Below are 16,440 nucleotides of genomic sequence, written 5' to 3' on the forward strand. Positions count from 1 at the left end.
TCCTAGATCAGCATGTCTGGCATGGAATTTTTGTATGTCACGGAGGATTCTGAGAAGTGTTCTAAGGCACATTCGGTTCATGCAAGGTGCCTATTGGGTCTCACCACTGATCTGCATGAAACTGGAAAGATCTTTGCACATATCAGCATTCTTTTACAGCTGCACCTTTTTAGGGAGACAATCAGAAGCAGCAAGATTGAAACCTTCCAGGAGAGCTCTCATCTCAGTAGAGATCTTCTCATGGAGGAAGCCCAGTAAACTTCCATGGAATGCCAAGTTACTCCATAACAGTTTGAAAGCCACTGCTCTGGGCTTAGAGGTGAAATGCCAATGATGCAGAAATGCAGGTTATCAACCCCTTCCTGTTAAGCTGGGGCTGGCTCACAAAAAAAGAAAAAAAAGAAAAGTCGTTTTGGGCTGCATTCATGCTATACCTTTAAAGCACATTTTCCCCCTCAAAGAATTCTGGGCACTGTAGTTTACCCCTCACAGAGCTACAATTGTCAGCAACCCTTAACAGACTACTGTGCCTAGAATTCTTTGAGGAGAAAAATGTTCTTAAGATATGCTTTAAAAAGCATTGTATGTACCCAGCCTTAGCTCAACGCCAAATTCACCAGAACAAAAAATAGAGGCTTTATTGACTGAATTTACCAACCACATCTTACACGCTCTGTAGCACTATCTCGTGCCACATGAATTTTGCACTTCTTTTCCCAGCTCAATGAAAGTGATTGGCTCCCCCTCAAAGCAGCTATTAACATCCTGAACTTTAGCCAACCTAAATTGGTATATATATATATATATAGAGAGAGAGAGAGAGAGAGAAGAGGGGTGGGGATTATTCCCCACCCGCGCATGAAGATTCAGAAACAAAAGAGGAAATAACTGTTGTCCGAGAGGCGCAAAGCAAAATGGAGAAGCCATCCTCTTCTTTCAGAGCTGACTACCCCACAGAATCATTGTGTTCTGGGTCTTGCAGAGGGGATAATCGAGAGGCTTCCCAAGGAGAGAATGCAAGCCTTTGGCTCTTCCCATGGAAATCTCATCTCTCAGCAGAAATCAGCCAGCAGGAAGGCTACTGGAAACACACATTTCCACAGGAAACACAGGGCAATTCCTGTCCAGCTACAGCGTGGCCAAATATCACTATTCACATTGCCTGCAGGCTTCAGAGCTACAGGTGCCTGCTGATCTGACATGCATACACCCACTCCGTGTGGCACTTGTTAGGTACCCCCACCCCATCTCCTGGGGATTCTTGTTATGGAATTTATTCAGTGGCTTCCTTAAAGGTAAATGTGCTACAGCTGCCTTAGAAGATAAGGAACACTAAAAAGTCGAGGTGGGGACATTTCAATCTTCAGAAGCCTGCCATTTCACCTGCCCTGCACAGTGAGCTATCACAAATATTGAGAAAGTTTGGGTGAATCCATAGGGCTCAAATATATCAAAGAACACAATGGTCAGCTCTTGCCAGCTATTGTTTAATGCCTATTTTTCTCTGCTCCTCAAGGTCAGCTGGAGGACTCCTTCTCAATGGAAAGCTCCACCAGAGGGAGTCACGTACCTCTAGCAATAAACGGACAAAGTACAGCAGTGTTATGAAGAATGACTATGGGACACACAGCAGATGTGAGCGGGTGACCTAGGAGCTGCTGTGGAGGACAGCAGGTGCAGGAAGCATGAAACAAGGGTAAAGTGCAGAAAAAAGAAAAACTGCTTTAGTTTGGAGATGGGGGGGGGTGTAGTTTCTCTTTCTCTCTTTGCTTGCTTATATCAGGTGTGGGGAACCTGTGGCTCTCCAGGTATCACAGGACTCCAACTTGCATCAGCCCCAGCCCAACTGGCCAATGGTCAGGGGAGATGGGAGTGATAACCCAACAACATCCAGAGGACCAGAGAATCCTCACTCCGGGTTTATATAAAGGAGGCACAATGGCATGTGGGTTCCACCTGTGAAAATGCAGAGTCTACATATGGCACATCCTCAGCTCACTTTATAGGGCCAAACCAAATGAGTTGTGGGAGATCAATGAAAAGGCTGTTACTATTATTTTTTAAAACAAAACATAAAAACTACTCATTGATGTGGGCAGAGGCAATTTGGATCAGAACTGTGGCACTGGAGGAACAGGGTTTAATCTACTCCTGCCCCATCCCAATGTGGATTCCCTAGAGTTTAGACTGCTCATTCCTCCAAAGCTGCCATTTACTTCATGAGGAAAAACACACACATGCTCTTTTGTTTTGTATTTATTGCAACTGCTGTCCAGTAGCAGCTGGGGAAGATCTTAATTGCCCCTAAACCAGCATCTCCTTCCATGCTAAGAGAAAGTCTTCAGGTCATTCTTCATGAATAAGTATGAGATGACACAGCCTTAACTTAACTTTTTTGCCTCTTTAGAAGCCCTTCAGATCCTGACGGCAGGGACATTTTTTTAAAAAAAGGGCAAGAAACAGGCCCTGCTGGCTATACAACTTGTGGCTGTCACTACTGGAGTCAAATCAACCAGGACAATTTTTGTGGTCCACCCTTGTCATTCCCTCACACTGAAAGAGAGGAGCCCTGCACAAACAAAAGCATGTGCAGGCATGTCAGGAGCCAGGGACGTGCCACAATACAGCAGGCGGAGAGGTGTGTAATGTACCTTAAGGTTGCCTCAGCCTGAGGAATCACACAAAGAACAAATAAAGGAAGAAAAGGGGACAGTCTGATGGGCAGGGGTGAGAGATGGCAGCAAGGGCTTCCTGACCTGCAGGGGGCTGCAGCTTCTGCAAGATATTTGAGACGGCTGTTTTCTTCTCCATTGTGGTGGAGCTCAAGTATTCGTGGTCCAAGAGCTTGAGCAGTACGTTAAGCTCAGGGAGGAGCTGATCCAAAACTGTGGGCAGAAAAGGAGAGAATCGAATTAGGGTAGGGCTCACCAGTTCAGCACCCGTGGGCCCCAGGGTGCCCACCCGTTCCACCTATGGCACCCGGAAAAGATCTCAGTAATTGTCCATCAAAAAATCCACCAAGCACAAGAGGCAGTTTGCTCTTCCTGTTTGCACTGCCTTGGACTCTCCCACATTGAACATGGCTCCTTAAACATGCCCACAATTCATTAGATGCCAGGACTGGACAACCCTCCCTCCCTTCTGTTGTGAACAGAAGAGCAGTGGCAAAAAGCTTCTCTCTGTAAGTGAGTGTGGTAGTGTAGAAGTTAATTTTCCATTGACGGTGGTCTGACAGGGAGCACACCCACATGATGTTGTGTTCCTGTTTCTTTTTTTGCTCCCTTAGACGTGGCAGTCATTTTGTGTTATATGCTACCATTTTGTGACTAGTAACCACAGCATGCTCTCAAAATTCCAAAGGTGCCTACTGGCTCCAAAGGGGTGGCGAACTCCAAGTTAGATTCCTGCTGTTTCCATCAACACTGTATGGAATATAAAAGATGGGCCAGATCAAGTGTACCAAGGTGAGCAGGGAGAGGGAGAAGCGACAAATTCCATGATACCTGGGAAGAGAATTGCCAGTTCCTCATGGCCTCCTCACCTGGAGAAGGTGCCTGCCTATACCCTTTAGCACACTGTGAGAGGCTACAACCAAAGCACTTCCTACTCCATTTCCACAGGGCGTTCTCTCATTCTCTTTCTCTTCTCCCACCTGCTTCAGTCATTCTGTTATTCTGATTTTGCCCTATGGCAGGCAGGGAAGTGGGACCTGGGTTGCTGGATGAACAGAGCATGAGGTGCAGCCACTGCAGCCTTACTCAGCTCATATCAAAATATGGATACTATCTCCAGAAAAGGATCTTATATCAAATATAAACAATGGTGGGCAGGGGAAGCAAGATCAGAGATGGACTTTTTTTTTAAAAAAGCAACTGAACACACACAGCAGTTAAATGTTTCGAAAGACTGGTCTGATAGAGATCCCCAACCCTCCAATTTTCAGAGGTCCTCCACCCAATATTAGTATAAGTCAACACTCTGGCCTATGTTAGGTGACCACAAGTACTAGTACAGTTACTACCATTAGTACCATTAATGTAGTAATGATTCTGTTTGGGATGTGGAATGCTAGGGGCAAAACACCTCCCAACGACAACACAAGATATTTGCTGTGCTGGTGGAAGGTGCTTTGAAGAGGTAAACACTCACTTTAATCTCAACACAAGAAGCTTCCATTTGGTGAGGCAGGGATATAATTTTATTCTGATGAATTATGGGGCTATCACCTCAAGGTAGGTGCATATGAAGAGGTGCCTCAGGTCTCCCTATTTTCATGGAAGGGTCGCTCCCATACACACTGGGGTAAAATGCCTTATCAGAGCAGTCACCATAGCCTGAGAGCACTGCTTTTGCATGCTTTGTACAAACTAGCTCTTCTCGAGGATCGCATTTACATACTCCAATCTTAAGAGCCAGCCCCTGAATGTAGGATGGGGGAAAGCAATCTCCCAAAGATAATTCTGCAAGACTGCCAAGCTCCATGCAGTGGCACATTTTCTTGTGCTGCCCTCTTCACTGCTCTGACAACTTGCATCCTTTAATTATCATGTTCCTTTTAAAAGGCTCTTCCAAATAATGTTCCCTGGCTCAATGATGACTGACTATGCACTCAGCCAGGGCTCACTTGCTCTTCTGAACATCCCGTGGGAACAACATGCAAACTACAGCACACAACACAGTTAACCCAAAATTAAACAGCACCGTTTTATAAATGTTTTGCAGCGGCAGGGGAGGGAAGCAGTTTCCGACAAAGAATAAAACGAGGCTACAATTAAATTTCTTAAACAGCTCAGCTTGTTTTAACTTGACACCCAGCTGCACACGAGGGTGTTGTTTAAGAGAAGTCACCTCATCCTCAGAAAGTGGTATAAAGTGCATCTCTCCCATCATAGTTAAGAAATACCTTTCCACTTTTAAAAGTCAGCCTTTTGATGGGGAATCGGCTTGTTTGGGAAGGCTGCTGAATTCAGGCAATAACATTCCAAAAGAGAAAACGGTCACCATCTGCAATACAGACAGCGACTGCTATGAAAAGGAGGGCTTTGTATACAGTGTATTCTGCCTGAGTCAAGAAAACCAATGGCTTGCATAAAATTTACCAATGAAGCAGACTATTTGTTTCTGCCAGTCAAAAAATCAAGGGGTTGCAGGCTACTAAAGCCCTTGTCAGTGGAAATTTTGGCATCTCAAGCCTAACTTTGCAATTCCAAAGGGCCACAAACTTAAACATAAAAACAAAACAGAGATTCCCAGGATGCTGAACATTCACTGAGTAATGACAGGATTGTGGGTTGTCCTTTCCATTGCAGGTTCCTATATGCGACTCCTCAAGGCTCCAAATGCTGCATGGAATGCAAGCAGATGATAACAATGATGGTAATAATAGACATTTGGATAGCACCAAAACCCTTCATTTGCGCCATCTATTTGTAATCCTTACAAGAACCCTGAAAGGTAAGTTATTATTCCCCTTGTTGCAGAAGGGTGGGGTGAGGAAGTAAGCTGAGATCAAGTTGCTTGCTTGTGAGTGCAGAGCAGAGATTCAAACCTGGGAGTTCCTGATTCTTAGCTAAGTCTGTTTACCACTGCACTGCATCACTACCCCAGGGAAGAAGCTACTGAGGAAGGAGCTGGGTAATTTCTCCAGAGCACAATCTCTCGTGCCAACAGGGTGCTCTTCTCAGTGGCTTTTGTCTCCTCACATCCCCAACACTATTCAGACGGATGGTATTACATATATTATCTACTGCAATGCAATCTACTAAGCAGCTGGCTCATTGCCTAATGAACTCTTGATGCATTATGAGGCCCTCCACTTCTGAATATTTGAATAGCTCAGCAGCAAGATACTCATCTGTTTCTTTGAGATTATTTGAACAGCACCATGCACTGTCCAGATGCTTGTTATACCAAACGCTTCACAAATTAGCTAAATAGATTCCTAGCAAACTCACGGAAGACAAGTACGCAGCGAAATGAGTCCAGAAGGGAAGAAATGCCAGAGTCGGGAGAGGCAGCATAATTTTTCAGGGATACAGAACTGGTTTCAGAGACACTTGTTATATTATTCAAAGGGGAGAATCTTACAACACTGGCCTGCATTTATGCATGTTCTTCTCACACACTCCCAGCTTGCACATTCCATCCCACTGTTATTTTCTTAATGCAGAAAATAGATGCTAATCTTGATAAGCCTTTTTTGCCATTTTAATTTAAAAAGCAATTTTGCAATCCATGGCTGTGGTCATGCTGACCCTTCTCTGCTTAAATAAAACCTTCATTTTAAAAAAGATGCTCTCACAGACATCTTCATCCAGGGCTTATCCACACTTTCCCTTGTCCCACTGCTTCCCCCCTAGGAAAACCGGTCTTTAGTGCTCAGTCGGAGCAAGAGCAATTGCCATTTGCTCTGATCTATCGCTAAAGAGTGGGTTTTCCCTTGGAAAGGAGCAGGGCAGGTGGAAAACCGCATTCTAGGCACAGCACAAGCAGAAGTGTGGACAGGCCCTAAGAGATGCCTCATTTCCCTAATTCTGCTCTCTTTGGTTCTTGTTGTCCAAGGCATTAAGGCAATGATACATTCAGTATTCTTAGAACAGGTGGGCTGATGCAGCCTTAAGGCTCAAGCGTCACACACTATTCCACACCAGAGATCCACAAGCAGGCAACTGTTTGCTGACTGCCAGAGGAAAAAGACAGACATATGTCCTCTTTTTTTTTTTTTTTACAAAAAGGTAAAGAAGACAGGTAAAGAAGACAAGGTATCTCACCTTATGGGATTGCAACATGCATTTTATGAAGCAAGAATTGTTACAAAATTGGGGCATCACTCAGTCAAAATGAGTGATTTCAACATGGGAGAGCCACAAACATGCTTAACATGGGTGGAGTTTAATGGGACTTAGAAGTGCTTGATTTAGGCTGAGTGGAAGTGGGAGCATTACACTTTCTAATAATTCATTCCTCATTCCTGGAACACTCTATCAAGCCTTTATTTCTATCCAGCACAGGAGGCAAATGCTTGGTTTCAATTCCTGATGGCTAGGAGGTGCTTGGATTTAGTTAAAGAGAAGAACAAGAGAGAACTGCATCAAGCCATTAGGGAAGATCACTCACTCAGGTTTCTCTAAAATCTTCCAACCTCCAGGCCCACAAAGCACAGAGCAAACCCTTTGGAGTTGGATGATATATCCTGATAATCTATCTTTATCCCCTTCTTCAGTGTCATTACGAGGATACTGGAAGTGCACAGCCCCAAGGCTTCCTGTAAGCCAAGATTCATAATTTATAACATGCATTTGCCATAAAGAGGATGTGATGCGGTCCTAATTGCAACCAAGGGCCTACTGAGTGTCCCAGGGGACAATAGACGCCATTGTTCTACCATGGGGGGTGGGGCACAGGGTTAGTGTGTATTATGGGATGGAGAGCATCTCCAAACACTCTGGGATACATTGTGGCCACAAGTCAGGGATAAGCAGTTGCCACAGAACTTCCTGGCACAACCCAAAAACTGTCTGGATACACAAGCCCCCTTTTTATACTTGAGGGCACTGTGCAATACAGAAGCCAGTTTCATGAGGAAAGTTTGCTTGTCGTGTAAAGCCTTGGCCTTACCCAGATATCCAGTCATTCAGGTCTAAGCAATGCACCACTGCTCCTATGTGCAAAACCGTCCAAGTGAGAATTTGATAAGTAGCACAGATGGCAGTCCTCTAATTGAATTCCTTTGTTGAAGTTCAGTTTGAAGACAAAGAACTATAAGTAGGTAGATCAGGGGTCATGAAGTTGGCCATCAATAGTTAGCAGCTGGCCAGCTGATTGAGCAGCCAAATGAGTCACCGTCTTCCCCTCAATGGAGAAATGTATTTTAGTTCTATTTAAGTTATAGTAATTTATTTCTACACTTGCATCTATAGAAATAAGTTAGCAAATGCATTTTTTGTGCAAATCAGAGTCCTCCTTTGTCATCATTTTTGGATGATGGATTTTGTTTATTTCCTTTTTTTGCAATGGGTATGTGGCCAGTCAGCTTGCAGCTGGAAGCTGAACAGAGGTTGACTCGATACCCTGGCAGCCATCTGCTGAGGAAGAGGTCCTTCATTTCAGCGCTATAGTTAGCATGCCGAGATTCTGCATCAGTAACAAGCATGAGCCACAGAAGCTTTGCTGTGAGTCACAATCCGACTCAGGTAGCTTCCCTGCAAAGCTCCAGGTTTTTATAAGGCAAATTCTTGCCACAGGGAGCAAGCTCTCAGCAGCATTGGCCGCAAGGTGAATTCCAAAGTGCTGACTGATGGGGATGGCGAGTAAGGTGGGTTGTTCAGACACACTGTGCACATTTCCATACAAACACCAGAAGAACAAAAGAACTTCAGTCCTCTTGTGAATATATGTCTTGTGAGCGGCAAGTGAACCCACACCCTGCAAAACTATTCACCCATGTTGTGCTGCATAGCTTTCCATTATCCTCAAGGAGGGCACAACACAGGCCTTTTCATAATGGAGCCCACGTGTATTTCCCAGAGTGTGGACTGTCTTGGGAGGTAAAAACAGACCCTGGAACACATTTGGGGGAACAGCAACCCCTATGAAACAGGTGGACTCATTTTGTTCAAGGACAATGCACATGCCTCCCTTTCTTTCGGTCTGCCTCCCTCTTCATTATTTTAGCACATATTTTTGTGTAATCCCAAATAGTCAAGAGCCTTTCCCATCTCATTCCTTAGCAAGGTCTAAAACAGAAAGCCTTGATGGAATTTGGAATCGCAAACTGCTAAATGCTAGGGGTGGTATTCTACTAAGGAGTTCTGTCAGTGCAACAATTTCTGCTTCCACAATGGGACTGTTCCCCCTCCTCACCCTGCACCCTCCCCAAAGGTGCTCCAGAGGAATAGGAGAACCCCTGGAACAGATTTAGGGGGCACACAGGGGAGGGGAGGACAGAAGGAGACTGTTTCATTGTACAAAGAGAAATCCCTGTGCTGATGGAACGTTCACCATAGCACTATGTTGGATTCCACCTTGCATGCTAAAAGGGAATCATTTATTATTACTCAGTATTCCCACCCCCTACCTCTATGCTAGGCTATATCTAAACCCCCACTGGCTTCATATGCACATCTGAATGACCTTTCCTGCATGAGTGGCCCTGTCCACATAGTCCACATAGTCCACATTGTCATGTGCTCCCTTTGAGCATGGGATGCTACCATGTGGAAGTAGCTCTTTCTCTCTGTATGTGTTATTTAAAGGACAAAGCACCATAGCTCAATAGTGGATACTCATAGGAAAACCAAGTCCAGTGGTACCTCGAGTTACAAATGCCTCAGGTTACAAATGCTGCAGTTTACAAACTCCACTAACCTCAAAGAGTTACCTTGAGTTGAGAACTTTGCCCCAGGATTAGAATGAAAATTGCGTGCCAGCGGCAAAGCGGCAGCAAGAGCGAAAGCACACCTCTAGTTAAGAACGGACCTCCAAAATGAATTAAGTTCATAACTAGAGGTACCACTGTATATATCCAGGTACCCCTCAGCTTTCGTCTTGTCCCCAAGCTCACAATTTGTATCCACAAATTCTAGGTCTCCCGTTGCTGGGAACAGGTTCCTAATCCCAGTTCACAGCATGTTCAGGATGCAACCATCATAAGCCTTTTCCTGCCACCTCCGCTGATGCGCTTTTATCTTCACAAGCCTTCTGTTTCCTCCTCCCTCGGCGGGGCCAATCTAAATATGAGATTTTCAGCTTAGGTGGATACAAAGCAAAGGGATCTGGGCAGCTCCAGTGTAGGGTTTCACTTAGTGTCACCAACAATGGGTTTCAGGAATACTGGAATGAGAAGCAGGTGGGGAGAAGGAAAGGGGTATGAGTGGAGAACACCAGAATCTGGCTGGCCAGGGTGCAGGTTTAACAGAAAAAGTGCACCTAATGTGCATGGCTAAAAGCTCTCATTGCCAAGCAGTACCATCAGTGCATGAGGTCAGCACTGAACATACCCCACAAGTTGTACATTGGAGTGACCTGCACATACACATGCATGGTCCCTTCAGAAAGGTCTATAAGAACAAAGGTCTATTCAACACATGTACTATAAACCCACAATAAAGGCTGACATCATTTATTAATCTTTTTCATCTCCCAACCAAGTTCTTGCAAGTAACCACCAACATAAACTATTCAACCTTGATCTGGGTTAGAAATTATGCGCTTTAACTGCAGCAATATTTAGCACCTATTCTGCCTTTAGAATGTTCAAAGAACTTCATATACATTATATCAATTAACACAAAAAGTAATGTTTTTAAGGGCTTTCCATGTTTACTGAAGCTCCAAAATGCTAATAAATTGCAGCCTCACCCTTAACAGACATTTTATTTAGGCAATATGAATGTGTTCACCACCACACTGCAGCTGGATGGCGGTTGGGAGCAGAGTGATTTGCTTCTGTAAATGCTAGATACACACCCAACTGGGTCATGTGGCAACCCTCTCAAATAGTCACTCAGCCATGAAGCTCACTGGGTGATTGTGGGCCAGTCACCGCCTCTCAGTCTAATCTGCCTCACATGGTTGTTGTGAGGATAAAATAAGGAGGGAGAAAATCATGTATGCCACCCTTGAGATCATTAGAAGAAAATAGGGATATAAATGGAATAAGATAAACTTTTATGCCTCTGTCAACTTCTCTCCCCCCTTCCCAATTTATTTTCTGCCCCCTTACAGTGCCACAAAATGTCACTTCACAACACTTCACTCTCTGTGTTTTGCTTTTGCTCAGCATTCTCAGAACAGGTTCACAATGAACATGTGTTGGGCACACTGGCTGCAAAAATACCCTGTTCATAAAAACGAACAAACATTTTAAACAGTTTATAGACCATGTCACTTACTAGGTGTTCCACTTGACCTAACACAACAAAATTTCTCCCAAAATGCAGTACAAGCACAGAAATTTTCCTTCAAAAATCAACCCGGTAAAGCCAATGGAATAAAAAATGCAACACTACTTGTTAATTTCCAAGAGTCACTTGTCAAGCATTTAGCTCATTCAAAATAAGCCATTTCTTATTCTATCTACCCCATATTCGGTATGAACCATCCTCAAATGTAGCTCATTGCTAAGTTTCAAATCAATTTGTTAAACCTTTTTCCAACTATAATCCACAAAACCTACAAAATTCAGAAGCAGTACAGGCGTCGTATTTTTCAAATAAATAGAGAGCAGATAGTGTAGAAAAAGAAAAGCACATCATGAAAGCCAAATTTCATGATTTTATGGTGGAAAGAGTGTTTGGTATATCCAAATTTGACAAATAAGGAATTAAATCCCACAAGATGGTGCAGAAATGTTCAAGGTCTTCCTTACCTTTAAAAAACGTGTTAATTGTGAATTATTTTCTCTGCAATAGAGTCCACATATTATTGCATAGCAATGAGAAATTTAAGTCCAGTTGTGTCTTCCATTTCTGGGCTAAAGAAAGGTAAAGGACCCCTGGACGGTTAAGTCCAGTCAAAGGTGACTATGGGGTGCGGCGCTCATCTTGCTTCAGACAACTTTCTGGGTCATGTGGCCAGCATGACTAAATGTCTGGCGCAATGGGACTCCATGATGAGTGCCAGAGTGTGCGGAAATGCCAAAGAAGTTCTCATTGCAGCCAGCGCCCATGGAAGCTCAGAAACTTGAGGCCAATTTCTCATTTATAATGGCGGGCTGTGATTTAGCTGACTCACCCTCAACATAGGGCCAAAACTCTGGCCCTATATTCAGAGGAAGTCGGATGGAATATACTGTATGTATAAAAAGAGGACTGTGGACTGTAATGTGAGCACAGCTTCCTCTTGACTTGGCAACTGAAATGACAGCTGTACATACCAACAAACTGAACAACGGTTCAGCCATTCACCTTGTCCCATACCTCATGCTTCTAAGCAAGTTTCTAAGCTTTTAATAGCTACATGTATATTCATTCATTTGCCTCCTACTTAAAAAAAGGGGGGGGCGGATGAAACGGAAAAAGTCATATGGGGATTGGGGGAAGGTTGTTTTTTAAAAATATATATTTATTTATTTGGTTTTTCAGATTAAAATTTTACAGTCACATATCCAACATACAACATAAAAACCAGATTCCAAGGAATGTCTTGGACTTCCATCCTCCCCTTTGTGGATCCTATTGTTAATCATTTCCTTCTGCATCTTTTATGATAACCCAAATCTTTTACCTCTCCATTGTGTCCAAAATTCACCATTAATCTGCAAGTGATATTCCAATCCTACTAACGATTTTAACTGTTTACAATGGTTTTTAAGATAAGTTATAAATTTCCCCCATTCCTTATTATAAATTTGGTCTTCCTGATTTCTGATTCTTCTGGTCATTTTAGCCATTTCGGCATAATCCATCAACTTGGTCTGCCATTCTTCTCTGGTAGGGACTTTATCTTCTTTCCATTTCTGGGCCAATAACATCTGTGCAGCGGTGATTGCATACATAAATAGTCTTTTCTGCTCCCTTGGGATTTAATTGGGGGAAGGTTTCAGTGTGACATCATGGGTGGCCAGTCAGGCAACCAGTGCCCCCCCCCACTTGGTTTGTGCTGCATACTTGCAGAACACTTTTCTCCCCAGAAAAGAGATCCTGGAGAAGAAAGCTGTGTTTGGACTGAATGCAGCGAGGTCACTTTTGAAACAGCCATCCTACTGCAAAGATGATGAACATCCTCACCCTCAATATTCCTTACAACTATCTGGCCCAGACTGAATACAATGCTACACCTGGCACAGCCAACAAGGTGCCCTCCAAAGATTGTTGGATGACAGTTCCCAGCATCCATGCCCATTTTGTATGCTGCCCATGGCAAGGAAGAGCACAATGTTGGCTACCCCTGTAGCTCAACACGAATGGGCCTGCTTCAGTCCTGGACACAGTCCTCTGGTGCAGCCACGAGAAGAAGGTTGTAAGCATTGCTACTTCCAAACTGGGAACTTCAGCCTGTTTACTGAACCTAGGCCAGGGTCAGAAACCACAATTTTATCTTACCTTGTTTCAGCAGCCCATACTTTAAACTAACCATATGTTGGCCCGGTTTGGGCGTAGCAGTGGTTAGTTTAAACCAGGAAACAGATGCTTCCAATCTCCTCACACCCATGTCAGAAGGAGAGGAGGAAAAGTGCTTGCACCCAAGGCTCAAACATGCTCTTTTCTGTAATGCTAAACTATGGTTTATTACAGCTGAATCAATTTTGCAATGTAAATCAGGACTATCATCTCCATTTTGCAGTTGCAGCTGAGTGGGGGGGGGGGTACATAATAGTGACTTCACTAATGCCACATAAAGAGTTCATGCCAGAGGGGACATTTGAATCAGAGATCTGGTTCATGTGCCAGTCTCTTCTTAGCCACAACATGATGCTAAAAAGTGCTAAAAACTAGAAGTGCTATTCTTAGCTAGCTCTTCTAAATCCCTAGGTGTCAGAAACAAATGTTTTGGACCAAGCACCACACAATGCTCAGTTTGTAGATACACAGAGACTCAGGCATGTGAGACGTTCTCATTCCTGAGTAAGCAGATTACCAAGCATCTTAATGGGGCAGATTTGCTCATCAGCTTCAGAGTCCCAACAGACTGGGAAGGGTCATCTGCAAGCTCATCAAGCGATGACCATAAAGCAGGCAACAGAGTGGGCAAAGAGACAAAAATATCCCCAAACAGTCTGCCAGTCTTTGGGCTGATAAGGCCGGCTTGTTGTGACCAAAAATTGCAAGCCAGTGAGCTCATGCAGTGCCGCATCGATGGAGAGCTCTGGGAGTTGGGATGCGAGTGGCTAGGGTATCAACAGAGTCTAAAAGCGCCTTTGTTTTACCTTCCTTCCTTCTGTCTGCCTCATTAAATGCATATGCAAAAATTAAAGAGGAGAAAGAACCACTAATCAAAGAGGCCTGTGATCCGACATGGGGCACCCGGTTGCTGAGTAGAGGCCACCCAAGAGAGAGGAGAACAGGAAAGTCTTAATGTTTAAACTCGTTCAGCTTCAGTCTCAATGTGGCAGCTTCAAGGAGCAAGCTAACTAGACACCTTAAGCCCCTTTTCTTTCAGCATCTTGGGTTCCCCAAAAGTTTCTTCAATGCTGAAGCTCCTAAACATATCTGAATTTGTATCCTGCCTAGGTCAGCTGGGTCATGCAGCAAGAGATGTGGTACTGGGATGGAAGTGACATGGTCTGGTCCCTCCTAGACCTCTAAGGGGTATAACTATACGATCCCATTGAGAAACACCCATCGCTAATAGCAGCAGGTCTTTCCAACCCATCAATCTCCAAGGCGTTTTCTAAAGTGAAATATGTATAATGTAAATCCATCTAGCTGAAAACCACACTGACAAACAGTCTTGTGGTTTATTCCTGTTTCAACCCCTTTCTAAAGAAGGGTGAAATTCAGAAACAGTTTCCCAACTATATATTTTGAAGCAATTCCATTATGCCATTAGGGTGCAGCTCATGGCAACTGCAGCTTAAGGCAACATACACAGTGTCAGCTACACCAGGGATATTGAATGTCGCTTGTGCTAGCTTACTGCAAATACACACACTTAAATAATTGCTGCCAATGATATGCCCAAATATGGTAACACATGCTGTTTCTTTGGGCAATGTGTCAACTGGAACATCCTTCCTCCAACTTTTTGGCTTATTAGTCTGGAACACCATTCCCCTCTTGTCCCTCTATCACTGAAGTGCGGGGTGGGGACCCCCATGCTGGCCTTGTCTCTTTGGCAGAAACATCATTTCCTACCATCTGTTGAACTGAGAGTCCATGTGCATAATGAGTGCTCTCCTCCTACCTAGTGTTCAGAGGTCTTCTGGACAGAAGGGAGGGAGGGAGGGAGGGAGGGAGGGAGGAAGGAAGGAAGGAAGGAAGGAAGGAAGGGTTCATCTACACTTCTGCTTACCCTATGCCTAGAAAATATTGGTTTGAGCAGTTTTCCGCTTGCCCCCCACTCCTTTCCCAGGGAAAACCCAATCTTTAGGGCTAAATCGGAGCAAATGCAAAAAGAAAGACTGAATTGCCCTTTGCTCCTATTGAGCACTAGAGAGTGGTTTTCCTTGGGGGAAAGCAGTGAGACAAAAGGTAATGTGGATAAGCCCAAGGAAAGAAAGAAAGAAAATGAGGAATCCTGTCTCCATCTTGGGCACACTGAATAACTATCAACAGCAGCACCTTGACCTTGGTTCACTATAAGCACAGTCTCCATGCTTATGTCTGTGAACTGCCTTAGATTCTGAGCTATGAACTATGAACTATGAAGTGCTTAGTTCAAATCTCACATTTATCAAGAATTCAACAGATATCATAGCTTTCTCCAAGGCTGCCCCAACTCAAAATGCGGGGATGATAATACTGGCCTACTTTACATGGTAGTTGTGAGGATTTCTGAGACAAATGTATGTGCACTGGTGTTTTGAACTTTGGCTGAGATCTACAGATGAAGGGTGGTATACAAATTTAATAAATAATTAGAATAAAAATATATAAACACAAAGTTATATATATGTGAACAAGTTACAGTCATACCTCAGGTTACAGATGATTCATGCTGCGTTTTTTCAGGTTACGGACCGCCAAAACCTGGAAGTACCGAAATGGGTTACTTCCAGGTTTCGGTGGTTGTGCATGCGCAGAAGCGCTAAATCACGCTTTGCACATGCACAGAAGCACCGAATTGCAAACTGCACGTGTGCAGACGCGGGTTGTGAATGCTGCGGGTTGTGAATGTGCATCCCACATGGATCACGTTCGCAACCCAAGTGTCCACTGTATATATAAACTTGGCTAATTTATTTGTATACTGATAATTTGCTTTACATTATTCTATGTACCTGTACATCACTGAGAGATTCCTTGATTAAAACTTCATAAATTCTTCTTAACAAAAACAAATGCCTGGTATTCTTGAAAAGCAGAATCAGCAGAACTATTTTGTACATCTGAATAGGTATGCCAGGTGGGATTCAAAGAACTATGAGTGAAAGGGAAACAGCCTCTAATGTGTCTTAGCTGAATTTTATTTTCCCACGACTTTCTTACATAGTTGGCATGTCTGTATACCAAGTACGGTAATTTTGTGTACAGTGGCCCTTAGACTATACTTCCCTAATGAGTAACACCTTAAGCTTCTCTTTGAGGATTTCTCTCCTACCCCCTTAGGCTGAAGAGCTAAAAGAGCATTGGCTTGGGGGGGGGGAGAGTAATGTTAAAGGGATCACCCCATGGTCTGATGTTAGCGGAAGAGTTAAGGTTCCAGAACTCAGCCAGCTCAAGATCTCTGTGAAGGATGCAAGAAGATTGTATGTCAATAAACAATATTAGCCATAGCAGCTTAATCAGCTGTGGCTGTGAAGCCACAAAGCCCTCAAAAGGGGGAATCAAACAAACATCA

General features: G+C 43.8%; 1 protein-coding gene across 1 annotated transcript in view; it reads right to left on the minus strand.

Annotated features, from left to right (window-relative positions):
- AFAP1L1 (actin filament associated protein 1 like 1) overlaps positions 1–16,440 on the minus strand; it is a 69,162-nt gene that overhangs the window by 24,629 nt on the left and 28,093 nt on the right. The window contains exon 2 of the mRNA XM_083481947.1: positions 2,757–2,885. Coding sequence (XP_083338073.1) covers positions 2,757–2,885 — 129 coding nt within the window. The remainder of the gene's footprint in view (positions 1–2,756; positions 2,886–16,440) is intronic.

The sequence above is a fragment of the Podarcis liolepis genome (genome assembly GCF_965112155.1).
Source record: "Podarcis liolepis genome assembly, chromosome: 2".
NCBI lineage: Eukaryota > Metazoa > Chordata > Lepidosauria > Squamata > Lacertidae > Podarcis > Podarcis liolepis.